Source organism: Agelaius tricolor, unplaced genomic scaffold, assembly GCF_023055355.1.
Source record: "Agelaius tricolor isolate 1412-34295 unplaced genomic scaffold, bAgeTri1.0.p SCAF_1, whole genome shotgun sequence".
Taxonomy (NCBI): domain Eukaryota; kingdom Metazoa; phylum Chordata; class Aves; order Passeriformes; family Icteridae; genus Agelaius; species Agelaius tricolor.
The window spans coordinates 12,657,998-12,683,638 of record NW_027269261.1 but is presented as its reverse complement, the minus strand read 5'-3'; the positions used below and the strand labels follow the sequence as shown (position 1 = coordinate 12,683,638).

At 42.8% G+C, this 25,641-nt stretch overlaps 1 protein-coding gene and 1 long non-coding RNA gene across 3 annotated transcripts in view; both read left to right on the top strand.

The window, feature by feature from the left end:
- The window catches only part of MSH6 (mutS homolog 6), a 124,899-nt gene that overhangs the window by 85,192 nt on the left and 14,066 nt on the right, over positions 1 to 25,641 (top strand). Inside the window, exon 1 of one of the 2 annotated variants that reach the window (XM_071423276.1) lies at positions 25,308 to 25,564. The exons of the other annotated variant lie outside the window; for it this stretch is intronic. Within the exon in view, the coding sequence (XP_071279377.1) occupies positions 25,344 to 25,564 (221 nt within the window). The 5' untranslated portion in view covers positions 25,308 to 25,343. Of the gene's footprint in view, positions 1 to 25,307; positions 25,565 to 25,641 lie in introns of those variants that run through there. 2 annotated transcript variants of the gene reach the window in all.
- Positions 1,295 to 23,525, top strand: LOC139588250 (uncharacterized). The gene is made up of 2 exons (XR_011678603.1): positions 1,295 to 2,044; positions 23,343 to 23,525. It is a non-coding gene; the product is annotated as an uncharacterized lncRNA (long non-coding RNA).

The window sequence follows — 25,641 nt, the reverse complement described above, 5'->3', positions numbered from 1 at the left end:
CATGAGACATTTAAATTGGTGCTGTGTCCCTTGTGTACACAAAAATCTTTAGTTTCTGGTGGTGTTTCTCTTGCTGACAGCCTTTCTGTATCCCTGAGCATTCATGATTTTTAAATGTAAATGTTTGGAGCTGCTGAATTGCAGTGGAGCATGATCTGTGGGCAGAGAGATGAAGGCACTCGATGGAAGCCCACTGACCTCAGGGCTGAGGAGTGAATAAAGGCAGGAGAAAGGGAGCAGCAAAAGAAGCACACATGTGAACATAATTTTGAAAGTGTAAAGCTAAAATAAAATTTTGTAAAAATTAATTTATTGCTGACATTGAATATACTTTTATCAGGTTAAGAAGCAAAGGCAAATCATGTATAGGGACTGAGCTTATTTTTAGTCCAGAGGAGGAAGAGAATCTAGCAAAGAGGATAGAATTGTGGTAAAGGGGTGCCAGATAATAGTGTGAGTGAACACAGAGGAGAAAAAGGATAATTACCATCCTGCAGTGGAAAATGAACCTTTGGGATGACAGGGGTTACTGTGCAGAATGGCTCAAGCCTCTTTATGCTGTTCAAATTCATGAGTGACCAAAACCACAACTTGTTTGAAGTCATCTGCTATTCTCAAATCTAAAGTACTATTTCATTGAAAGTCTTGGCCAGTTTTTAGCTGGCTGAAAGGTGCCCTGTTTTTCCATTTTATCTGATAAAATCTATTTTTTATCCTTATCACCCTCTTACACCAACAATACTACCACTGGTGCCTCAAAACACTGGGTGATGAAAAAACCTGAAATAATCAGAGTGAAAAATACAAGAATGCTGAAAATCAGGGGGGGGAAATGTAGCTTAACTCCGTGACAGTTTATGGGAAAAGAAAGTCTTTAGGTAAAGTTAAACCAGATTTCCCTGAAAATCACAGATTTATTGCAAGAAGACAGAAACTGTTTAGAAGAAGGGTAACAAGTGAACAGTCTGTGACTGTTAGATACCTGGGAGATGCAGAACTCTTTGGTCCAGCCATGTCCCACCTCCACCCTAGGGCACAACTTGGGTATCTCCATCCCACCCAGAGCAGAAAGCTGGGTGAAGGTGCAGGATTTGCAGATCTAAGTAGTTTTGCTGTCTTATGAAAGAATAAAACATTTCTATTTTATGTGCTGTGTCCACAGGGTTTTGCACCATCTCATACTGTATTTCAAGATCCATTTTCTCCTGCTCTGCTTGCAGAAGTTGCAGCTTTAGCATTGGAAATGTTGCAAACAAAGGCTGAGGGAGCAGGGAGCAGACTCATGGCTCTACTTGAGAAAATGGGAGCTTTTTTCCCAGTGCCTCTGGATTTTTTTCCCAAACAAAGAAACAAACAAACAAAAAAAAAATCCTGATTCTTCTGGGGAAAAAAAATTAAAAAAAAAAAACTTTCCAGAATCTCAGTCTACTTACAGACTGGAAGAACACCCAGTTGGGCAAGACAAGCAAATTTAGCACCAATAGTCACAAAATTACAGCAGGTATTCATGACCACCACACAGGTTTCTGAGAGGGAAAAAGCTTTCTACTGCTTGAAATTATCTACCAGAATACTTTTATAAGTTTTGACGCTTTTGACAAGCATGAGACTAACTCTAATAAATTACTTATGAACTCAGAGCCATCAGAACTTATGCAGCAGCTGTCTGAGAATCTGAGAAGGGATAGTGAGCTCCTGAACAACTGATTTAATTTAATGCAATTAAGGACTAAGAGGTATCAGATGCATACAATCATATTCTCTCAATCTACAGATTCATATTAGCATCTCTCAGAGAGCATTTTCAATTTTGCTATTTGCTGGTGCTCAATTTATTTTTTTTTTTTTTGTGTGTGTGTATGAGATTTATTCCCAGGATGCGTCTCATTGTATTTAACCAGCAAATTCTGCTTTATTTTGTTGTTATTAATTAAATTCTCCTCATGGAACACAAGCCAGGCCTGGCAAATCTGAAGAGCAAGGAATTCTCTCTGTCCAGTGGAAGCTACCTGAAAACTAAAATTACTTGCTCCAAAAATTTCCTGTGAGTAGAAAATGCAACCCTTGAAAAACATGTTTGGATTCATTGTGTAATTTTCATGTATTAACTACATTTTTTTGCTTTGTCTGACACATAGATTGGTTACCAGCTCTATCTCCAAATTATTTTCAGACAAGTTGTGCAGCATCCTTACACAAAACATAGTTTGAACCATATTATGAACTAAAATGTTGGAAGATCTAACAAGTAATTCCTTCTTAGCAAATAACAAAATAGAAATAAGCATCAGCTATTTACTGCAGAGGAATATTATTGTTTCAAAGCTTATTCTATAGAAGTAAAATGTAAAGAGAATTAGACCTGTTTGGCAAAATATTAAATCAAATTACTTTTCCCATCTATAAAATTGATATTTCTTTTTTTAGGTGATGAAGAATCTACCTTGTGTTTGACATATTACCCCTTACAATTTCTTTAACCCACATCCTGGAAATAATTAAACTGAAATTACTCTGTGCAATGAAGAGTCAGATAAAGATAATAGTTTAAGAATCTGAATATCAGTTTTGGCAAAGGCAAATTGTCAGCACTCATTAAGAGCAGGTTGAAATCTGAAAGAACTCGAGAGTTTCTAAATAGAACAAAATAAAAACCACACTTTGGTGAGTGCTTCCTTGATGGGGGACTGCATTTGTCAGCATCACACAAAGACAAAGGAGAGGGGAAATTGTGTTCCTGGGAACCTTTCATCTCTTGCCTCACTGAACATGCCAGACAGCTTGGACCTCTGGGTGTGCCCAGAACAGCATCCAGGCATTCCACATTTCCACAGGAATATTGCAGAGGGAGGCTTGGGCTCTCTAGGATGGTGTGGCTCTCCTCTTATCCTCAGTGCTGTCACAGAGCATGACAGGACAAAGCCACCCAGGACACCTAAGAAATGTCCCCTGTGGAGATGGGACATTCCCATGGCTGCCACTCTGGGGCTCCTTGAAATGCTTCAGGAGCTTCTGAGCAGGCACAGTGGGATGCACTCTGGAGACACTGCCCAGTTTTTTGCAGCCCCTGCACTGTTTAAATGACTTACAGTCCTGCTAGCTCTTGCACTGGTAGAGCTGTTGCTCTGCAGGAACTTTCAGGGAATACTGCAAATCCTTCAGAAATTTTATGGTCAAGGCAGCACAATGCAGTTATTTTGGGCTCCAGCTCACAGTGCCATACAATTACATCAGGTTCTGCATTTTCATGAAAAAGAAATGCCAAGTTTCCTGCCCTTACAGAGAGCTTTAAGCTTTAAAATATGAAATTGATGCAATGTTATCTGCCTGAGGGCCTGAAACAAGAGCTCCAGGGAAACTGATGCAATGTGATATGCTTGAGAGCCTGAGATGTTCTCCAAGGAGTGTGAACTCCTGTATGTAACTTCATTTCATATTTATTCCTGAATCCATGGTCCCAGCAAGGCTAGAGACAGCCAGCCCTGCAAAGAGCAGTGAAAAGGAAGGAACAGATAATTGTGGCAAGCCCTGCCTACTCACTAAATCACTGTTGCCCTGCAAATCAATGTAGGCATTACAGGTTGCCCTGCTGCTCTTCCTTCTTCTCTTGCAAAAAAAGGAGGTTTTTATTATCCACTGCTGCTTGCACTGATTAAGTACAACCAGGAGCAAAAGGCTCCTGAGTAGAGAGTCATGGAAGGCTCCTTGGCAATACTTATGGGCTCTGAATTATTTTATTCCAGCCTCCACATATTGGGAATGTCATTTAATAAAAGGGTCTAATGAAAAGTAATGTTGAAAGTTCATGAATGTTGCATAACTTGGTAAACTGTTATTTTTTCTGTGTAAAGAGCCCTGGAAGTCCACATGGGGATAAGGGAAAGCTGAATCTGTCAGGAAACCGTGTTGAACAATTAGGCACTTAAGGCCAGCAGCAGAAAAAAGCCAGGACTCTGCAGAAAAGTAGAATTGATGAAAGCCATTCTTCCCTTTGAGCCATAATATTATCAGCCTGCTTTACTCCTACTATATAGAATTGGCTCCTCTCCATTTTTAAAACTCAATTATGTGATATAACCAAAAGCATCATCTGGTCTTTTGGTACTTGTTACTATTTTCATCTGTTAAATCATTGAAGTATTTTTGTAACTAATAAAGGCTTTTAAGTGGTTTTTAAGGTTGGGGTGGGGGGGAGCTTTTTGGGCCAAGCTGTTGTAATTGCTCATCTTCTAATCAGCTAACAGTAGTTGGTTTGAGTATTTGTGATCTGACAGTGTCATCTCAAGGGACTGAAAATATGCTTATTTCTGATTTACTGGAATAAACCATGACATTTAACTGAGGTCTCTATTCCACCATGAACTCAATATAACCTTTGGTATGCTACTGGCTTGTAGAATAAAGAAAACCTTAACAGGGAGTTAAAAGGAAATAGAACTGAAGGAAGGAGTCATAGTGAAGCATCTGGAGTACAAACAGAAACAGAAATACAACTGCATAATGTAACTAGATGTGAATGCATTTCTACTTCTTACTTCTCTCTCAGTAGCCCCATTTATCTGGCTACATTTCTGGGGAAAAGAAGCTGAACTGAAGAGATGCTCAGGCTTTATTTTCTTTAGGAAATAAGGGAAATAAATTGACAAACAATAGAAGCAGAGAGAATGGAGACAGCAGCGTAGGCTACAGCCAGATTTGCTGCTGTGACTTCAGTTAGATAAGAGGTTACTGCTGGAACTCTGCTCAGCACCTCCCCCTCAGTGTTACTGCCTCTTCCAAGATCTGCAGGCGTCTCTGAACATGCAGATTTGAGTTTTGTCCTCTGACTTTAGGGAGTCACTGAGTGTGCAACCCTGCCAGCAGCTCCAAAGGCAGCACTGCTGCAGGGGCAGGAGCACCCACCCCAGGATCCACCCTTGGGGTGCTGGTGACCCCAAAAACCCAGCTCAGCTGCCAGGACAGCACTTCTGACCAGCTACACTGGTGTCATGCCAAGGCCACCAGGTTTTTACCCCTGCAATAAGAGCAGAATGTGACACATAAAAGCTGCAAACACAACGGGAGCGAAAGTGCATCAGTTTGGAGGAATAGGAAATGGAGGAGAAAAAGTCAAGAGGAAAAAAAAAAGAAATGAGACAGAATCTGGCTCAGATGTATAAACCATCTGTAGTGTGTATCAGTGTAGCAACAAAGATCACAGAAGCACAGAACCACAGAATATGCTGAGTTGGAAGGGACCCATCAGGATCATAGAGTCCAGCTTCTGGCCCTGCACAGCTTTGTCCAAATGCTTCTTGAACTCTGTCAGGCTTGGTGCTGTGAGCACTGCCCTGTTGCAGGGCCCAGCCACCCTCTGGGGGAAGAACTTTTTCCTGATATCCAACCTCAACCTCTCCTGACACAGCTTCAGGCCTCAGGTTCTGTCACTGGTCACCAAAGAGGGGAGACCTACAGCAGTACAAGCTTCAAGGCCACATGGAAGATGAAGAGACTAAAAAATGCAGTGGTTTTTTTTTGTAACCAAGACCTTCTCCAGGGGTTCAAAAGGTTTCAGGCTTCCAGAGGAGTCTTTGGCAGTGCTCTGTGCAGGTTGCCAGTGAGTCTCTACATGCAACTCAGGTTTGGAGGCTTTTTTGGACCTTTAAAGCTATAAGAAACACTACTGTTGCCAGATAAATATTTCCTCTCTTAGATGCAGCACAATTCTGCAAAGCAATCCTGGCTTTTTTTCTTCCTGAGTGTGGATCTCACAATTTTGTCAATAAACCATGAAATCTCTCAGTTCACCCTGCACAGAGGAGCGTGAATGGAGGTGCTGGGGTGAGACACAGAGATCACTTGAGCATGAAGCCCTCCAGTTGTGATGTTCTCAGGATCCCTGCCTCAGTGGGAAAAACAACTGCTGAGAGCTCTCTCAAGAGCCACTTGAAATGTGGGAGGGTGCTTAGCATCGAGCCAGCCCTCAGCACAGTAATCCTATAAATCCAAATAAGTTAAGGGAATAAAGAGCTGTTTTTCATGACTTGAGAGCCCCCTGTGGCTGCAGATTTGGCAGCAGCATCTGACTTCATGTTCTAGAAATCTCACAAAAAATCTTTATGGTGGAAGAGCGAGGCACATTAGATCCCTAACCCTTTTACACATATTTCTCATCATAAACCCTAGGGGCTTCTGTCCTTTTTTGCAGGCTTGTGGAGTAGTTTTGAATGTCTTACATAAAGACTGTAGCTTAGTCCTCCATATTATTGTGCCCTCAATGCATACTTGCTTTTTATCTCCTACAGGCAGTATTGGGACGCCATAGGGAGTCAAAGTATTTGACATTGTGGGCTGACTTTTACACCAAGGGGGAAGGAGTCTTGTGCCAGCCAGCTCCTTTCTGCTGGAGTTACTCCTTGTCATTTATTAAGAATAAGTACTTTTCAAATTGGCTTCCACAGTTATGAGCCTTTCCAGCACAACACAGCTTTGAGATGTCATTTGGACTGGGCTGGTGACTCAGACAGAAGTGTGTCTTTGCTAATTCACAGTTTATTCTGTATTTTAAAAAGCTCCACAGAAGGGGCTGTCACTGTCTGTGAGAAGAGACTTCTGAGAAGTGACTACTCACTGTCATTTCATGACTTTCGCACACAAGCAAAAAGCGTGTTCTCACCTCTCTAAAATAAAGGTAACATGAGGAAACTTTAGACTGTGCCCAGGAAACCTGTGAAGATGAGCAACCACAATTCTCCCCACTTTAAAAACCCCTTCGTCTGGTACTGGGCCCACCTGCACTGGGGTGACAGCTCTAATGAGCTACTTTCAGTGCTGTAGGGATGGGCCAGCCCAGACTTCACTGGAAATGTGGAATACAAGGAGAGAAGAACATCCTGGCTGGGTCCAGACCAAGTTCTGTGTCCAGCAGTGGCAACAGGAGAGACCCTGAGAGGAAACTACCTGAGCTTGGGCCCTTTTTGCATTAGGATAGAATTAACTTCTTCTCAATGACTGGTGCAGGGCTGTGTTTTGGATTCAGAAGGAGAATAATGATGATAACACACTGATGTTTTGGTTTTTGCTAAGTCATGTTTATCCTAAGTCAAGGACTTTTTTTTCCTGTGCTCTGTCAGGGAGGAGGGATGGAAAAGAAAAAACCTGTGAGGGGGCATAGCTGGGATAGGGGACCCAGGCTGGCCAAAGGGATATTCCACACCAAACATCATGCCCAGAATATAAACTGGGGGAGTTACCCAGAAAAGGGAATGATCTGAGTTCAGGAATGGAATGCAGAATCAGTCAGTGAGTGATGAGCAATTTTATTGTGCATCACTTGTTTCTTTATTTCTTCAATCTTTAAATCATTATTATTTACTATTTTTATTACATTTTAATTTGTTTTCAGTTATTAAACTGTTCTTACCTCAACCTAAAAGTTTCAATTCCAAGTTCAGACCTTGTTATGGAGATCAGTACATCTTTCATCTCTTTTAAACCCATCTCCTGTTATTTTCAATCAGTGTCCTTCAGCCCCCATGTTGCACACCTTGCTGAGTAACAGCTCCCCATCCAGCTTGGAGTGACTTTGTAAACCTCAGCTACATCCCACTCCTCCTTCTCCTTTCCACACCAAACAAATGGGCGTGGAAAGGAGATAAATATGGGACCATGGACCCCCAAAATGGAGCCATTTTGTCCTTTCCATGCAAGGCAGTGGCTCCATCCTTTGAAAATCTTGTGTCCAGTGTCTCCCTGCCCATATTGAGGTGCTGGGACTGGATCCACCAGCAGGCAGAGCACAAGCTCTGGGCTTGCCCTGCTCCTTTGTGAAGGCACCCAGGTGCCACCAGTTCTGTTTCCAGGACCCTTTCTGGTGGTGTTTTGTTGCTTTTCTGGCTGTTGCTGTGTTCTGAGCCAAGGATTTCAGTGACCTGCCAGTGCTGGCTGCAGGAGCCTTTCCCAAGGGCTCCAAATGCCTCTTTGGAGCTCAGTTTTATGGGACAGTGACTTCAATATACAAAATAGACTTTTATCTGCTCTGGGGTATATCTGCCACCTTTCTGACCTTCATCATCTGCCACCTTTTTGACCTTCAGGGCCTTATTTGACTGCTAATCTCCTTAAATTTGGGTATCTTCATCCCACCAGCCTCCCCAGGGTGAGATGTTGAATAAAGCCTGCCTCACATCCAGTTTCTGAGAGAACTGGTGTTGACTCTTCTCTGTCCTGAAAATGACAGTTTTGCCTTTCCTTTTCTGCTTCCTACCCCATTATCAGACTTCAAACCATAAAAGCACCTCTCCTCCAATCCCATGGAAACCTAATTTTTTTAATACCTTTTCACGAGGAGCTTTGTCAAAGGCTTTTTGAAAACCCAAGCATACAATATCTACTAACAATCTTTCCTGTAATTCACAAAATCCTCCTTGTCATTGTAAGCCATCAACACACAGGGTTACCACAGGAGAACTAAGTCCACTTGGTTTCAGAATTACAGAATTACAATACAAGTTAATTACAATTAAATTGTAGACTTTTATTTCTCAGTTCCACTGTGCAAGGAATACTCCAGGTTCCCCTCCCATGTGATGCACCTGCAAGAAGAAGGTGAGTGACAGAGCCTCATTCATATATTGGCAGCTCAGAGATTTTCTAAAATGAGACCTAAAGAGGCAAATACATTATTTTTTTAAATAAAGAAGTGGAACAAATATATATATATATATATATATATATATATATATATATATACATATACACACACACACACACACATATATATATATATATATAATATACATAAAATAAATATATTTATATATATTAATATATATATTTTAAAAAATATAAATAAATATATGGGGTTTAAGGGGTGATTATTTAAAGTATAGTCAAAAGAAAAGTCTGGGGTTTCATCCTGATCAAAAGAGAAAGGAACAATGATTTGAGGTCAAACAAAATTGTTTTGAAATCAAATACTAATATTTTGTTTGTTTTTAATACACTTTCATACCATCTTAAATAGTTAACTTCAAGGCTAAGCATTATTTTAAATTGAAAAATCACACACCTCATTAAAATATATTGTATTAAAAGAAACTTTTTAAAATTTTAGGAAGTTTTCTGTATTTGTTGATGAAGCTTACTGGCCAAATTCTGGTCTGGGTTTACAAATAACTCCAGTTGATCCAAAAGTGCATTGTCAGCAAATGAATTTTTTGTATGAAAAATTTCAGCAAACTTTATATACAGCTCTCCCTGTTTGTAATCCCAAACAAAATCCTGTGTACCACAGTACCGTGTGTTCTGACTGAATACCAAACCACAGTGTTGCAATTCATGCACAGAGAAGCCCAGTCTGAAAGCAATTCACACTTCTCCCTCTCCAAACTGCATGAAGTCAGACTTTCAAAATGCTCCTCTCACCCCCTTGCTGATGCTGATCCATGGCACAAAACTGAGCCAAGGGGGTGATTTGGGGGGTGATTTGATGCCCAGGGGGCTGGAGACAGACTGAGAGAGCTGGGCTTGCTCAGCCTGCAGAAGAGAAGCTCTGGGGAGACCTCAGAGCACCTTCCAGGACCTAAAGGGGGATCCAAGAGATCTGGAGAGGGACTTTTCACGGGGACATGGGTGACAGGACAAGGGGAATGGCTTCAAAGTGAAAGAGAGTAGGTTTGGGTTAGATATGAGGAGAAATTCTTTATTTTCAGGGTGGTGAGGCACTGGCACAGGGTGAGCTGTGGATGCTCCTTCCCTGGAAGGGCTCAGGGCCAGATTGAATGGGGCTCTGAGCAACCTGGTGGAAGGTGCCCCTGTCCATGGCAGGGAGGTTGGAACTGGGTGGTCTTTAAGGTTCCTTCCAACCCAAACCACTCAATCATTCTATGGATTTGAAGTAATTAATTTTTTAGATGCCAATCCTCTCAAAAGCCGGACCTGTTTTGTGCCATAACTGTTTTCCTGTCCTTAAATCTGAAAATCCCTGGAGTGTCACCTCATACTACATCTAAATTTTGAAAATTTTTACTTCTAACATCTTGGAAATCCAAGTTACAAGAGGCTACCAGTGATACTCAAATCAAAAAGTCAATCAGAAGGAGGGATTTGCAGAGGGTGTAAGTGTGGTATGAAATCCCAATCAACTATGTATGAATCACTCTTTCAGAAGACAAATGCAGGTACTTAGTGATCTAACCACATGCCTAAGGGAAATTTACATGCCAGTGATGTACTCTCCAGCATTTAATAATCCATATGCATCATTAATGTGCTACTTAGCAAACCTAGGGGATATCATTTCTCAGTAAGGCAGAATTGTTCTTAGCTTCATTTTTTTCCTGTTACCTCCCACTACAATTCAAAAAGAACAATCATCTAACATTTTAACTTAATTAAAATTCATTTAAAAACACTTTTGGTGTTGGTAGGGGAGCTCTTGTTTATCACACAGCAATTTGGGGATATATTGAACAGTGCAGATATTAACTGGCTTACTTTTCACGAACAACAAAAAGACTGGGGAAAGTGGGGACAAAAAGTTAAGGGTGTCAAAATGTGTAAGCAGGGGGAAAAAGACCATTTCAGCCTAGAAAAACTGAAAGATATTTAGAAGAACCCACTACTGACTGTGCTTACTGGCAGGATTTGAAAACATCACAAGAGGGATGCTCCCCCTGCAAACTTCTTTACAGTACTATGTAAACTTGGAACTTTCCTAAAAAAGATTACAAAAATCTACAGTATTAGTGTTTTGGCTTGACTCATAAATTTTTTCTTTTTTTAACAAAACTCTGGAAGAGGGGGAATATTGAGCAGTCAGGCTAACCAGTAGTCTCAATGTTTTATACAGGGATATGAGAAAACACAGCTTATAATATTGTGTAAAGGATGAAAAAAAAATTTCTATATTTTTTCCAAATTGTTTCAATTTTTTTTTCTATTTTTTGATACTTAAATGTCTTTAGAAGTCCAGCTCTTAAATAATAATAATAATAATAATAATAATAATAATAATAATAGTAATAGTAATAAATATTACTGAAAGACTTACAGGATCAGTTAGGGATGGTGATGGTGTGGCTCCCTCTACTGCAGTATCCTGGATGGTGTTGCTGGTCCCTGGCTTGGCTGTGAGAGAACAGAAACAATCCTTCTAAATAAAAACAAACCGACAAAAGACTACACCAACAGATTTTTGCTCACTCAGAAATAGCTTTGTGGTTCTCTGGAGCAAGTCAAAAAGACTCATTTCAGGCAGGAGCACACAGACACTCTGCTTAAAAGAGATTCAGGTGCAGCTGGAGCTTTGCAGCTCTTTTTGAGGCAGGGAGGTACCTTAAGGAGAGATGGAGTATTCCTCCAGAATCATGGTTTAGGATTCCTTCCCCTTCTGCTTCCACTGATTACTCTTCTCTTTGTTCAAATACTTTTCTTTTTCTCTCATATGTCCTGATTCTTCAGAAGAATCAGGACATATGTTGTGTGTGTTGGGGCTTTTTCCCCGCTTTGCTTTATTATTTTGGGTTTATTCTTTTTGATATTTTGTTTCACCACTTCTTTATATGGCAAAATGCTCGGAAAGGAGTTGTTGTCTTTTTCTGACAATAGCATAGACCATTGCCACAAAATCTTTAAAGTGGAGGAAAATGCACTGGCAGCCCAAGAAGAAACAGGTTCAGCATCCTGATGCTGCATTGTTACAGCACCCCAGCACCATGAAAATTAAGCATTAACCACATTCTTCCACCCCCACAAGCGTGGCAGGAAGGATGCTGGGGCAGATCTGTGCTTCTACACGTGCCCCATCTCAGTGTGGTGGGACATCAGTGTGACCTGGTGTCACATCCCTGTCCTACACAAAGCTGGGCTGCTCTCAGTCAGTCAGGTGGGAGCAGGAGACCGAGGTCTGGGGGCTGCATTGAGAATTCTGGGAAATGGATGAATGGCAATTGGCACTCACTTTAGGCAGACCTGCTTGAAATGAAGCAGTAAATTCAGGACTGCTTTGCAGGCCCCTGGAGTGACTGCAGTGCTTGCACAGGAGGTCAGGGCTTGGTCTGTGATGCTGTGCAAGTGCTGCTGCTCTGATCTTGGCACTATCAGTGAACATCTGTGATTTGAGCTGGCATCTGCCTGTGGGGTGGAAGTAACTGGCAGTGGAGCTGCTCACCTCCACGTGAAGCAGGTGCAGAAGGTAACAACCCTGCAGCTGGTGGATGACTGTGAGCACTGAGCTCTTGTGCCCTTCCCAGCCCCTCCAGGCAGGCCCATTAGAAGATGCACAGCTGCCTCCTCAGGCTCTCCCTGCCCACTGGTACTTTCCATGGATCAGTGGAGAGTTAATGGAAGCAGGCTCTCCTTTGTCCACTCCTGGAAAGTTGATCCCTTTTTGGGAAAGAGAACTTTCTGAATTTACCACCACGTGTCAGTGTGTACAGACACTAGCCCACACCCAAGGGCACACACAGCAGATGCACCCCAGGAGGGTGCAGGACTGCCCTGTTGTGCACTGCCAGCTGCACAGTTGCAAGTCTGAGTTTGGTTTTTTTTTTTTTCCATTTCACAATTCACAACAGATGACACCTTCTGTGAAACCTTGGTTTTAAAATCCCAAGGATTACATGAGAATTTATTTGAAAGGAAAGCAAGTTCTTGACTTTAATTCTTCCAGGGAAATATCTGAAAATTAGACCACTCAGCGCCTTGGACAGAAAAATCACCTGGCAAATTTAAAAGTTCATTATATTTTAAAGACTTGTTATTTTTTAATGCCCAGAGTTGGCAATGTAGCATAAGTGTGTTGTCAGCTCACAGATTTTACCTAAATTAGATACTAAAGGACTTCAGCAGTCCTTACAAAAAAAAAAAAAAAAAAAAAAAAAAAAAAAAAAAAAAAAGGGGCCATCTGTTACCAAAGAGTTTCTTCAAAAATTACAAATCTCCATTGCAAGTGCTGCCCAGCTGTAATTGGCTGTGAGGTAAGTAAGCCACCACCTGAGGGCAGAGAAAAAGACAGGGAACAAAAACTTCACCCAGAAAATGATCAGGTTTTACTGCATCTATTTAGCCATTTTTCCAACACAAAATGCTTCAAACTAATGAAATGCATTTTCCATGCACAGAAAATAGACATGTAAAAATATATGCATTAAAAAGTACCAATTCAATGAGCTCGTTTAAGTGTGAAGCAGGATTTTCTCTAAGGGACCCTGTGTTAAGATTTAAGGAAGAATGTAGGAGGAGACAGCAGATGCTCAGAGGCAAGTGAAAAGGATTTAGGTGTACTTCTATTAATACAAAACCTGCACTGAATTATTACTATGAACACAGGATGTTCAAGCCACGTGGTAACAGACAAGTCAAGCAGTGACGTGGGAGTCTTCCGGCTGAAGCTGCCTTCCTGAAACCAGGAATGAAAGAGAATGTGTCAAACAGAAAACCATTAAACATGAAGCTGAAAGAAACAGTAATGAAAAGGAAATGGGTAAAAATGAGGCCTTGTTTCCTGGTAACCCTGTGGAAAAGTCAAATTTAGTGATAGAGATTGTAGCTTAAATTATGCATGAATGAATGTCACAGCTATGAGCTTTAACTGCTGAAGTTCAGGCAGCACTGACAGCAGCAGACTTGCCATGCAAGTAGTGTAACCTCAAATTTGTGAAAAGGAAAAATATAGATATTTGCTGTCTGGCAGACACATGAACTCCCATTTCTGATGAAAATCACAGTTCACAGGTTATGGGGTCCCCTAGACAAGATACTTGTCATTCATGGCTGCAGCAGTTCTGCTCACAGAGAGATAATTATCCCACTATAATTCAGCAAAAACACCTAAAACCCTGCAATTTTTTTTTCAGAACTACATAGTTTGTGTATTTTTGTGCCTGTGTTAAACATACAATGAACAGAGGTGGTGCCCATCATTTTTTAACACCCAGCAATGCTGTGCCATCAGCATTGGCTGGAGTGGGTTCTGCAGAGCAGTGCAGGAAGCCCATAGGAGCTATGGGGGCAGCTCCTTGATGAGGAAGAGTGCCAGCAGGGTCATCCATGCAGTGTTTGAGGGGCTGAGCAGCCTGTGTGGGGTCTGGGTCACCCCCAGGGGCTGCCTGAGTGCCAGCCTCAAGGGGAGCACGTGAGGACTGGCTGCACATCCTTCCCGAGATTTCACACTGCAGGAAACCTGCTCTGTCCTAGCAAAAAAACCTGGCATGTGTCTCCTCCAAATCCTCCACAGGAAATCAGACAAGAAAATACTGCAGTGATCCTAAAAATGAAGCTTCAAATAACCTTTTTGCTCAGTGCAGACCACCAGGGCTGCGCCTGTCAGTGCAGAGTTCCATGGTCATGCAAATGCCACTGGATCATGACTGGATTGTTGGCTTTAGCAGGCAGTTAAAGGAAGGGGTGGAGGAGGATACCTCTTCTTTTAAATATCAATCAATCTTACAGGTTTTAATTAAAATAGAAACTTGCTTGGGAAAGAAAATAATTTTTAGAGATGACCTATAGAAAGGATTTAGTGTGTTTGGCACTGTCCCTAATTTGTCCTTAAGTGAAATGAATTCAGTTTTAAATTCTCTGCCTCTCCAAGGTGTGGATGCCAGCTGCACAAATAGATCCAGCAATTCTGTACTGTAGGCAAATTGTCCCCATGTCACTCCTTGCCTCGCTGCTTCCCCAGCCTGCTTAATTGCCATATCATGAAACAGCTGCCATCCACGTACACCTCATGTAATTTTATTTTCTTTTTGCCACCACAATAGGAGATTCCAAATCCAATTGCAGGTTGTAATAGAACTTATTATGCACCAAAACAATTATACCAGCAACTGTTTTCAATAATAATTATCAGGGACCCACTAGAGTGTCAGCTTTAGTATTTGATGCTTTGATATTTTTCCAAATGTTAAAGCAGAATTAAAAAAATAATGAGTTGGACTTTATATTCAAATGTGGTGGTTTTTTTTTGCAGGGTTTGCTGCTGTTTCTGTTCAGTTATGGTGGTCAAAACTTTGTGAAAAGTAGGAGGGGAATGAGGACAGATTGACAACCACCTACAGATCAACACCTTACAGCATAACATTGTCCTCACGTCTGTGAACAGCAGCTTGGTGGAGAATATAATATTAGCACCCTGCATGGCTTCCTTCTCAATGAGAAAGAAAAGAAAAGCAGCTCCAAATGGAGCTCTTGGCAGGGACTGGAGAAGCCTGTAGAGAAAAGAGTTACAGGAAAAATTAAATAATGGGAAACCTTGTGTCTGTAGCATGTGAGGAGAGATACGGTGTATGCAGCAACAAAAAAGGGGCAACCACAGAGGGAATCCTGCACTTGTGAGGGGTGGCAAAAATGGCATGGACAGGAGCAAGAGAAGTGACACACAGAGCACTGCTGTCGCCCTGATTTTTTAAGATTTTCTAAGCCTCCTGATGTTTACATTCTTGTAGCAAACTTTCTCACACACTTTCTGTAAATAACTTATTGTTTTGCATTCTTTTATGGAGGAGGAAAAATTTGATGGACTGCTGGTTTGTCCAGTGTCATTGGAGAGGTGGCACTTTCACCCTCCAATCCACTGACACTTTTGGAAAACTATAAATGTTGGAGTCAGAAAATAAACTTCCCTTTGCTTCACCTTGAGAGCAGTGGTGTGTGCACTTATGATTTTTCATGTCCTATAGCAACACACTGCCATGTACAGGAGGGAGAGCAGATTTACCATCATGGGCATGAGCAGGAGGAAAGCCCTGGTGATTCCATGGTGAGCTCTCAGCCTCCACCTTTCCCCTGGTTTATATTAAACCACACACACCAGGGAAGGATCCCTGCTCTACCTCAGGCCAAGCACGACTTGTTTCAAGGACAGGCCATTTGTGCCACCTCAGAGATCTCAAGCCCTGTCTCCCTGGAAGATCTGTGTTATGTGGCTCCTGAGCCCATCTGCTGAAAGATAACGTGATGGTGAGAACAAAGCTGCATTAAAATAGCAGTGTTATAAAACAGAGTGAACTGCAGGTTAGAGAAATGAGTATTGAACCAGCTCCCCAGTGCACCTGCAAGCACAGTGAATTTCATGAAAACAAACTCCTATTAAGCATTTGAAATCATGTTTTGAGCACCTCTGCCCTTCTGCCCTCTGTGCTGCTTTACAAGCACTAACCTTGCCATTGTGGGGAAAATTCATTTCTGGACTCACTTCAATCAGTGAGCTCTTGACTGTCACAAGCTCGGTGAACACACGCTTAAAAATGAAGTGACATAAATACAAAGCTGCCAACAAAACAGAAACTTCAGGAAAGAGACCTCTCAGAGCATCTGCACAAAGGAGTCTGCAATAAAGGGCTCAGAGGAGCTATTGAGCTATTCATCTCCAGTAGGATGACTGGTTACCATTTCCTTCTAAAAGCATACTCATTCAGAAAAGGCTCACAGTTAAACTCTCTCTCTCTTGCTAGGAAAACCAGTTTTCCCTGAGGTCTGAGTCAGAGGATGGATCTCGTGTGGACAGGTCTCACTGGGCCCAGCACTGCTCCAGTGTGAAACTCAGAGCACCCAGTGCCAGCAGAACAGGCCACCTCTCCCCATGTCACCGCACCCTTGTCCCAGCCTGCACCCGCACCAGAAAAACAACTTCTGGGAGACATTTCTCCAGATCTAGTGCCAAAGTCACTTGGCAATAGATCAGCTCCACATAAGGAGCAAAGTTATAGATTTAAAAAGGAAATAAAGAAGCCTCTTCTTGTTTTTTTGCCATGTTTTAATTAGTGGGAACCAGTCTCCCTTCGGCTCTCCTAGCAGGATCTGGCAGGGATGCAGGAATGAAGCATTTAGTGTGAGCATTCTGGTTCTTCATCACCAGGCTGCTCCCCAGTTGCCTCTCTCATGCATCACCAATGCTGACAGGTGACAACTCTGAAGCAAGAGGACATCAGGAATGCAAAATACAAATAATTCCTTTTTGCAACACCGATTTACCGATTCAGTGCTGAGAAAAAGCTTGGAATTTGTTTAACCATATCCATCCAGCTCAAATTTATGTCCCTTGCCCTGATAGCTGCAAATATCTCATGGTACTTTATTAACAGAACCACTGCCATTACCAGTCTTTGCAAACCTTTAAATCAAAACTCTTTGTTTTCCACAAGAGATCATCTGATTTAAACAGGGATAGACTCAGGGAAATTCAATGCCAGGTGCTATACAGGTCAGACTGTTTGATTACAGCTGTTTTTTTCTCTGGATTTGCAAGCTCTTTTTTCTTTGCAAATTGAAATTATCAAACTGTATCAGTGAAAAATCCACAAGTGTTCATACTGTTAATAGAAGCACAATAAAACAGAAGGCAGGAAACAGGATAACTGTGGGTGGCTACTACACTTTGAAATAGCAGGAGCATCTTGAACCCAACAAAATCAGCAGATGAATGTTCCTGTTCTGTGGGAGCAGCATGGAATCATGGAGAAGAGCTTGATCATCTTCAGCCCTGGCCCATTTTTATTTTGATTCCTGCCTTTTTTTTTTTCCCTAATTTTTTTTTTAGGACATCCTATTATTATGCACAGATCTATACCATACCACATGAAACACATCCGAATTGGAGATGCAGTCTGTCTGCAGTTCTGGTTGAGAATTAATTTCACAGGTTATGTTTAGACTCTTCTTGAATTTTGAACTCCTGTTTCTGGTAGTTCTGCTGCATGCTGTTCCAACAGCTCTCATCCCACTTCAGATCTGCATCTATGAGAAGGCACAATATAAGCAAAGCACCCTAAAATGTCATTTATTCTGAAATCTTACAGTTCCATCTCTTCTTTTTGATGCTTTGTCATGTAAAAAAAAAAATTGAAAGGTTTTAGTCATACAGTGACATTAAAGGGACCCTAAATAAACATGCAGTTCTTGCTTCATTTCTCACTGCTGTACAAGCTCTTCTTAAACTAGTACAAGGAATCTGACTGTCTGCAGATATGTAAAAAAGCAAGCAAAGAGGAAATTAATCATCTCTGCTACTAAAATAAAGTTGGTTTCTCAGCCCAATTACAGGACAATGAGTTACTGCATGAACAATTTCTGATTTATGTATGCTGGATGCTGACAAGTGGTAAACTTAGTGCTGGGGAAAAAAATGCCCTTTTAAAACACCCTACAGTTTTCCAGGCCTATACAAACTGAGTGTATTAGAATATGTGATTTTTAGCAGCCTACCAGACTGATTATATTTAGGTCAGAATGACCTCGGTACTCATAAACACTTTGTCATGGTTGTATTTTTCTAAAACTTAACCTTTCCCCTGGTTGCCTTGTTTGCAGCCTTCACCTCATGCTTAAATTCTCCTTTGGGGCAACTTCTGAGGAAGGTCAAGGTTGCCTTCAGACCTGTGTTTATCAGCATGATGAAACTGTCCCTGTGAATTGTTCCACCTCACAGTCTGAGGCTGGCCTGGCAGCCTCTGTCACCGAGGTAAGCCCTGCAAAGTGGTACCTCTGACCACCTCACCTCTGTGGAGACCAAAGCACCTCAAATCAGCCCCAGAGAAAGGACACACATTAATCAAATGAAGCAGTGGACCCCTCTTCCCACTCCCCAGAAGCTATTTGTATGCCAGAGTTATTTCATTTTTCTTTTTTTTTTTTTTATAATAGTTACTAGGTGTTTGCAGTTAAATCCAATGGTCTTCATCCACAGTCATTTCTTGTGCCAAAAACGAAAACAAAAGATACAAAAAATTTTTGAGAAAATGTGTTTAAAATAAAGGAGAAAAGTGAAAATCGTTACATTTGTTACAGTGGGACAACTGCAAAATATTGGGATAATACAATCTTAACAGTTCAGTTCAAAATGAGAAAATTCTACCTATAATAGCTAGGCCTTTGGGATTTTTTTTCTCTCACTTTAAGAGCTTTCTGTTAGCTCTGGAAGCAAATTTGTCACTCAGCTCAGCAGACACATAAAGAGGGGTAGTGCACATAGCTGGTGCTTCAAACACCCACCAAAGTGGAATTTCCTAGACTGCTCTTGACACTAACTCTCACAGATAATACTCTTTTAGCAAAATTTCATCTGAAGAGCTTTCAAAAGTTTGATATCACCGTTTTTTGCTTGCCTTGAGGACCCAGCCCCTGCCTGAGCAACGCTCCCTGCAGCTGTGCCTGCCTGTAGCCCTTCCCCCTGGATTGACCATGGATCTGAACCCCTGGACTGACCCTGGATCTGATCCATGCCCTCCCTGTCCTAATAGGGCACAAAATGAACGATACTCACACTCTGAGATGTCTACGGCAAAAAGGGGATGTTTATTTCCCGACTTTGATATTTATAGAATTCTAAAAAGTGACCATGGATTGGAGGATGAAGTTGCTACCTCTCCAACCACACTGGTCAAACCAACAGTCTATCAATTTTCTCTTCTTCCTGAAAGGAATGCAAAACAATCATTATTTACGTGAAAATTGCGTGAGAAACTCCATTACAAAAATGTAAACATCAGAAGGCTCAGAAGAACTTCAGAAGAACAGGGAAGCCCTCCCCTTGTCAGGGGCTGCTGTGGTGGTGACCAGCACCCTGTGCTGCCTGCACAGCTCAGTGTCCTTGTGGGAGCCAGGAGTGAGTGGTGTCCCCCAGACTGCCACCAGTGGTATTTAATGCCTTCACAGTGACATGGACAGTGGGATCAAGTGCAGCAGCAGCAAATTTGCAGGTGACACTAGGCCAAGTGGTGCAACTGATGTGCCTGAGGGGTGACATCCAGGGGGCCTGGACTGGCTTGAGGCCCATGAGGGTCACATGAAGTTCAACAAGACCAAGTGCAAGGTCCTGCACAGAGGCCAGGGCAAACCCAACACAGACTCACAGAATCACAGAATCACAGAATCACAGAAAAATATGGTTGGAAGGCACCTCTAAGATCATTGAGTCCAACCTATGCCCTAACACCTCACCTAGACACCAAGTGCCATGCCCAGTCTTTTTTTAAGCACATCCAGAGATGGTGATTCTACCACCTCCCTGGGAAGAGCATCCCAGTACTTTATTATTCTTTCGGTGAAAAACTTTTCCTAATATCCAACCTTCTCCTTCCCTGATGTAGCTTGAGGCTGTGTCCTCTGGTTCTGTCAGTGCTGCCCGGTGGAAGAGACCGACCCCACCTGTCTATAGCCTGCCTTCAGGAAGGTGCAGAGAGCAATGAGGTCACCTCTAAGCCTCCTCTTCTCCAGGCTAAACAACCCCAGCTCCTTCAAATGTCCCTCACAGGGCTTGTGTTCCAAGCCCCTCACCAGCCTTGTCTCCTCTGGACGCACTCAAGACAGGCTGGGGGATAAAGGAGTTGAGAGCAGCCCCGCCATGAAGGACCTGGGGATTCTGGTCCTGGGATGTTGTCCCTCCCAGCCCAGGCCATTCTGAGATTCAGATGCTGGGGGTCTGCATCAGCTGGGTGAGCAAAGGCTCTGCCTCTGCCAGGAGCAGCCTCGCTCCTCCTGCTCCCTCAGCCTCACCAATTTGCTCTTGACTGCACCTGGCAACTTCAAGAGCAAGACCCCTCACCCAAGGAATGACTTTTCCTTCCTGTTAAATGAATCTTCCAAAGAATATTGAGATAAACAACCAGGCACCTGGCTTCAGGGGCACTTTTCTTTTCTGTTGTAGCTATTGTTTTAAGTAGCCTTCTTGACACACATGAGTTCATTTTTTTCCAGAAAGACCTCAGAATTACCTTGTAGCCTTTTCCTTATTCCAGCAACTAACAATATAAAAATGAATTATTCTAGACTCTGGATAAAGGCCTATGTATAGCAGAGGGTTACTGCATAACCTAGAAAAGCTAGGTATAGCCAAAGTTGTTTAATTTCAAAAATTTTGAGGTATTACCTTGAAAAAAGACAAATCCTTGCCATTTCCACTGTCTCTGGAATGGAAAATGTTCAGAACCACTTCAGGAGCTAAAAAGCTTGGTTGAGGGCTGTGTGGGAGTATATGTGTATGCATTGTCAAGGGGAGAGAGAGGAAAAGAATTATGATAAATACAGCATTTTTTGGTGTTCAGATGAGTTTTGTGTGAAGTCTGCACTACAGCAACTTTATAATTCCCAATGGCCTTCTCTTCAAAAATAGGAAATTTTTAAAAAGGGAGGAGGAGGAGAGAGTAGTTTGTAGAGTTTTCAGTAATAACACCTTTTGTAATCTCCTATCAAACAACTTCAGACTTTCATGTTTTAACTATTCTAGAACCTACCCTGCTGAGATTGGCAGAAAAACAAGTAGAATTATGAATTTTACTAGGGAGAAGATGAAGATTCTGTCCTAAAAACCCCCTCAGCTTGAATTAGTGTGAATGGCTCCACCAGGCACGAGTGTGGATGCAGAAACTGGCACCAGGAACAAGCAGGCTGAAGAGAGGGGACGTGTGTGCCAAGCAGTAGCATCCAAGTGTCTGCCAAGAACTGATAAGCTCCAGAGACTTCACAGTCCTGCTGAATCTGCAAAAACTGATAAACTGAGCACAGACACTCTGCCAAATCTGTCCAAATCCACTGGCATCAGCCATGGGTGTTGCACAACGCCAGCAACATCCATGAAGGCTACTATATGCAAAACTACAAGATTGTCTGTCAATCTATGGATATGAATATATAAAACACACACGCATACACACATATTAATGATGAAACAAAACGATCTGGAGGGACTTCCTGAACATCCTGACACATCAACACACACCTCTGCTTTTAAGTAACCAGCTGGGGTTGGTCTCCCAGCTCCTGCTCCACCCGTCAGTGCAGATGTTTGCGAACTGCACGAGGGAATAAATGAATGCAGTGTGTAATGAGTCCCTTGCTATTAATAACAGTGTGACAAAAGGTGTCTAATAAATGCTGTTGTGCTCTGTGCTTCCCCCAGCCTGATCCCAGAGAAAAGGGGATATGTAACAACCCATTACTGCAAATTTAAATTTCTGTTTTTGTGGATATCACCTCAGTGAGGGTGTCTGATGTTGGATTCAGACTTTCTAAATGACAGACTTAGGTACGCTTCCAGTGCGTCGTTTTTCAAGTGGCTGTCACCATGAACATGCCCAGACACAGACACAGGGACACCCCAGACCTGGAGAACTGGTATGGTGGAATGGGACAAATTACAAAGTTTCCAGGCTCCTCACCCAAGCTTTTGGACCCTGTGGTCTGTGAAGTCTGAGGATCACAGCCTCTTCTTGGGACATTCACAGTGCTGCCAAATCAGTAACCTGTCCCTCTTCTAGCAGAGCCACCAGGACTGACTCATGCTCCTCCCAGCCTGAAGAAACCCCAGGGCCACCAAACTCGACCCCAACAATAAAATGACTTCTGTGCCACTCACACCATCTTGGCTCCAGAGGCCACAAAATTCAGATGGTCCTTCATGTTTTTCATCTCCATTGCTCAAATGATCAAGACAAGAATGACAAGAGTCATCTCCAGGGGGAATCTATCAGGAGTCTGCTCAAAAGAGTCTTTATTTTCAAAACTGGGTCTGCTCTCAGCATTTGCCCAAGCTTTCCCCCTTCCTGCCTCATCCCATCTCCCTGCTTCTACCTGCCAGATGGATGATCACTGTCATTTTCCAGAAAAATATAAATTGTGTTGCCTATTTACAAGCAAAACATTGACAAAAACGAGCCACCCAAACACTTGTGCAGGTAATGGTCCTGGTGAGTGTTTTTGATAGGACCAGCAACACCTGCTGAGGGGGTCATCCTGCAGTGTGTTCCACTTCCAAGCACTCCACATGCAGTGGAATCTGCTGCACTTTTCTCAGGAAAACAAATGCCTCTCCTTTTGTGCTTCAGTTTGAGGCAGAGACCACACCAGATTGTTTCTGAATGCAATAGAAGACAAGTTAAATGGAAGTTATGCTTTGATGTTAAAAGGAAGTAGCTCTTTTAGAAGGAACAGGCTTTCAAAATCCTTCCACATCGGCCGGATTTGCAGGACCTCTTGTGGTTAAAGCCCGGACTTGCAGTTCCACGTTTTTGCTGGAGGTGGGAACGCACCTGAGGCTTTTTCTCTTCAGCTGTGCAGAAGGGAAGGCGAGGCTTTGGCTTGAAATGTCAAGCAGCAATGTTAGTGAAAGGAGGAAAAGCTGTGCTAACTGGCATCTGGTGACAAATAACAATAATTTGCAAAATAATAATGAGCAAATAATAATTTTATAATAATATTTGCAAGTATTATTTGGGGGTAACACAATTTTTATAATAATATTTGCCAAATAATAATAATAAGCAAATAATTTTTGTGTGGATTTAAGCTTATAAAAATAAGTTTTTCTTTTGCTGTATCTCAAGCATACCTGTCAAGAACCATGAAATGGAATTGTCTTACAGAGTCACAGAAGCACAGAATACCCAGAGTTGGAAGGGACCCACATGGATCATCGAATTCCACCTCCTGGCCCTGCACAGGACAGCCCCAAGAGTCACACCAAGTGCACCACGTGTTATAATGCATCAGAAAATTGCTTTTAAAGGACGTAGCCTCACCAATTAATATGAAAAAAAAAAAAACAACCAACAAACCAAAAAACAAAACCATGGGAAGAGATCCTGTTATTTTAGCTGCCACTTCTTAGCTCTGCCAGTGAAACTGGCTGAGAAGTGGGGCTGGCAGCTGTCCAAGCTTCTCCTCCAGCCATGTACCAGCTTCTCCTCTTGCCACCACAGCGCTGCAGGGCAGGGAGGACATTGTCCAACTCCAGTGCCACAACTGCTCCTTCCCTGAGGGTGTTTTTGTGGGAAGCCTCCAGCTCATGCCATCACACCATTGACCCTAACAAGCACTGTGGCCCCATGGCAGGCAGGGAATGGGGTTTGCAGATGTGAAAAATGCCTATTTTATGATTGGCTCTTCGCAAATATTAAAATGAATATTGTATGTGTTGTGTTAGATAGTTATGCTGTATTGATTCTCTTAAGTAGCGTGTTAAATATAGTTTTAGGTTATAATATAATGTTAAAATAGAAACTATGCTATGTAGGATACTTTTTCCTAAAGAAAGGACTTGCACTGAGATAGCAGCCACAGGACACCTAAGTCTTTCAGAGAAAGAGAATTTATTGCCCCATTATCAGAAGAAACAAACTTCCTGCCTCACTCAGCCCTGAAGATGCCATTAGGATTAGGGGAAAGAAGCTGACACTGACCAGACAGAACCCTGTGTTTGAATGGAATTTATGCATCGTGGATGAGGTGTATGAATATACAACAGGCTGTGGTTTTTAAGGGTAAATCCTCTGTTAACCTGTGTCGTTTTTCAGGCTTACTTTGCCCAGAAAAAGGTACCCGGACGTCCGTAACACTTTGTTTCTATTGTCTTATATTGTCTTAATCCAAATTGTCTAAAAATGTTATTACTCTAATTATATTGCTATTTTTATAATCACTTTATTACTATTAAACTTTTAAATTTTAAAGACAGGTGATTGGCATTTTTCACAGAGGGCAGTAGCTGTTGTCCCAAAATGGGTTCTTTGACTTGGTATGCCAGAGGCCAATCCACACACAGAGCTGAGATATTTGATTTATTCACAGTTCTGCACAGAAAAGGGTGCTGGGTGGCAAAGCCTCAATGCCAGCATGACAAAACCTTTAAATATTTATACATTTTAGTAAACAAAGGCATTAATGTTCACTGGCTAAAAGTTACATAGTTCTCTTATTAATTAGTATTCTGTCTTCTGCTTATTAATGATTCTCTCGCTTCTCCTGCTAATTAGTCCCATACTCAGTCTTTCCCTTCTTGTGGGTCAGTGGGTTTCTTGGGTCCATGAGTGGTGGTCACCATCTCCCTCTGCCAGAATTACATTTTACCCAATTGGAGCTGGTTCAGCACAGTTGCTGAGCTGTCTTTATTTTTAATAGTTTAGAATTAGTTTCTTCCTTATCTTTGGGGTCCTGCCAAATGTCCTTGGGGCCCATAAATTCTGCATTCTTTGTGTCCACTATCAGCTGCACATCCTTCTCCCCAGGCTTTGTTAACCTCCCCCGAGGTGGGAGATCACCTCGAGCCCTAAACCTTAACAAGGTAACCCGAGCCACAAGTCATTTGAACGTCACTCAGGGATTCTCGTCAGCCGCTATTTCAGGCGTTAAATCCCCTTTCCTGTTGATTAGGGTTGGAAGCACGCAAAGATCAGACATCCCCCAACGTCCTTTCTCGCGGAAATTTCCAGATATTCCGCGTTTTGCACCAACTGGGGCCAACAGGGACGCACGGGCCCGGCCGCTCCCTCAGCGCTTCCCGCCAAAGCTGCGGGCGGGGCGGGGCCGGGGCGGGGCCGGGCGCGCGGGTTTGGCGCGCAGGGCGGCCCGCGCTTCCCGCCGCGGCCATGTCTCGGCAGAGCACCCTGCTCCGCTTCTTCTCCAAGGCGGCCCCGCCGGCCGCCACCGAGCCCCGCAGCGAGCCCCGCCGCGCCTCGGGGGAGCGGAACGGCCTCCAGGCCGCCGGCAGCCCCCCGGGCGGCGCGGGCCGAGCGGCGGCGCGGCGCGGCGAGAACGGCGAGAAGGGCGCGGGGGGCGGCGCCGCCGCCAAGGCCCCCAAGGCCGCCAGGTACCGGCGGGGACGCGAGAGGACAAGGCGGGAAGGGGAGGCGGGACGGAGCTGCAGGCGCCGGCGGTCTGAGCGGG